Below are 2,334 nucleotides of genomic sequence, written 5' to 3' on the forward strand. Positions count from 1 at the left end.
TTATTGTGTTTTTTTAATTTCACTGCTGTCATTCAGTAAAATGGTAGAAAATGTTAGAAAAACTCAAAAACTTTCAAATTTTTTTCCGTTTTTCTTGTCAAATAACTGAAATGGTGATAGGAAATTTTGATGACACTTGCTGAGCAACCGGTGTTTTTTTCAAAGTTGTGAACATCCTGGCAATAATACCATTACAAAACAACTGCTCAATGGACCTTAAAATATTTATGGCTTTTTTTATTATTTAAAGAGCATATAAACATAACAGGTGCTTACAAGTTTCAGTCAAAAACAAGGAAATTTGAACCTGAATTGGAATTAATAGAGCATGCAAGACGGAACAATATCATAACACGATGTTTTTTTTTCAATGGTGGACTAAAAAATCGTCGTATTTATTCACGTGCGCTGCTCTGCGCACTTTAGCTGGTATTATCTGCAATTAACAGATTGCAATTACCTTTCAAATGTTGTGTAAAATCAGTTTTATCTTATTTGAGACCATATATAATTTTTAACATAAGATGTAAAAAGCTCAAAGTAATTGAAAATATAACCTCGAGTAAAAATGAATGATTGACAATAAAAACTTTTGTTAAAATACTTAAACCACCATATCAGAATTTTATTATATTCCACGTAAGCCCGAGTTTTCCCTGAAACATCCGTACTTACACTCCAATTTATATCATGGCCCCTCGTGAAATGGATTTTGGCCATGACCTCATGCCACAAAAGCCATACGATGGTTCACCTTTTGGCTCCCAATCACACAGGTAAACATTTTTGACTTCAAAACTTTACCAATTCATAACCAGCTTGATTTCAGTTTGGTGAAGCCAACATAGTGACTGTAATAAATTAGCATGATTTTGTTGCTATTTCTTAAGAGAAATTACAGTGACAAAAAGTAAAAAAAAAACTACTTTCTCAATTTTTGAAAACAAATTTTTCTGATACGCAAAGCGTTTGACCAATCCTGTTAATTTGAAACGACACAAATCATCGAGAGACTTATACGAGAAAATTCATCATGATGCGAGTTGCTCGCTTTTACAAAATTGCACATGTTGTTTTTGTGGGCTGGGAAAAATAACGTTCATATCACCAAGTAAAACGACGTATGACCATAGAGGGACTCGAACCTACAACCTCACGATTGAGGGACAGATGCACTCATAACTAATATAAATCTTTGTTCTGTATTGATTAGATTCGACGTGTCTGGCGTGCATCCGAATATGAAGAAGCAGGGAAGCTACACTGAAGTGGCGTACGAGCGAAAATCACTCACGCCACGAGTAAGATACAGCTTTTGTGAATAAAACGCAATTAGAAATTCAAACATAAAAAAATTGAAATATCTTACAAATACTGGTTGACATATTTTTTTATTTGGCGACCAATTTGGCTTTCCGGGCGCTTCTTGAAATCTTGAAAAAAATTTGCCAGAAAGTTTTGCGCTTCATGGAGGTTTTCGAAGTGAGTGAACTTGCCAAAAACGTCCCTTAGATGCATTTTTGGAAGTTTTGACCTACAAAATGTAACTTTTACGGGCATTTTTTTCTTACGTTTAGTATGTTAGGAGCGGAGAACTTTGGCGTAGATTAGCCGCCGCCGCGTACCACGTTTCGAATGTTAAGTTCATGTTGACAGGCGAGACAGTTGGGTCCTGGCAGGTACAGTCTGGACACTAGGCGGAGTGTGACCCCTGGACCAGGGTGGGAGAGGGCGGTGGAGGTGGCGAGGATGGCCAAGATGCCACACCTACTCTACAGGGAGACATGGGAGAGGGAAAAACAGGCGGTAGGGCAAAAAAGGAGGACAAATAAGATAACATAAAAGTATTCAATGATTGTTTTTAGGCTAATTTGACATTACTGATTATAACTTGGATAGAACTCAAAATCGTTGAAGTCTAAGGGGATTGTCATGAGCTCGACAGTTCAGTTTTCACCCTTTGTAAGACTAAAACAAAAAAGTTGTAATTGCAAAGAGGATGGAATCGCGTGAAAAAAAAAAACAATCCTTTGCGGAAGCCGTTGCTCGCGTTGTTTGATCGGAACAACGGTAGCAAGTTCGCCTCTGGACAAATAGTTATGGGAAGATTAAATGATATACTGGTGTATGCCTTCGCGAAAAACTCCTCCGTGCTATCGGCGACTATACACGTCATGTAAAAAGCCGTCAGTAAAAAGCCCGGGCCCGGTTCCAACTCTGCATGTCATAACAATACAAAATAGTTGAGCCTCGTTTAGAAACTGAATATGGGTCCCGGTCGATACAACTCTCGGGACTTCATCCAAGAGCTGTCAGATAGAGTCCACTCGGCCC

General features: G+C 38.0%; 1 protein-coding gene across 1 annotated transcript; it reads left to right on the top strand.

The window, feature by feature from the left end:
• Positions 1 to 321: 321 nt before the first annotated feature.
• On the top strand, positions 322 to 2,330 carry LOC134856275 (ciliary microtubule-associated protein 2-like; the record flags this gene model as incomplete). Its single annotated transcript, XM_063872625.1, has 4 exons — positions 322 to 776; positions 1,214 to 1,301; positions 1,657 to 1,806; positions 2,259 to 2,330. Coding segments are annotated over exons 1-4 (396 nt in total), but the record flags the coding sequence as incomplete, so codon positions are not given.
• Positions 2,331 to 2,334: the final 4 nt, after the last annotated feature.

Source organism: Symsagittifera roscoffensis, unplaced genomic scaffold (genome assembly GCF_963678635.1).
Source record: "Symsagittifera roscoffensis unplaced genomic scaffold, txSymRosc1.1 SCAFFOLD_663, whole genome shotgun sequence".
Classification (NCBI taxonomy): Eukaryota; Metazoa; Xenacoelomorpha; order Acoela; family Convolutidae; genus Symsagittifera; species Symsagittifera roscoffensis.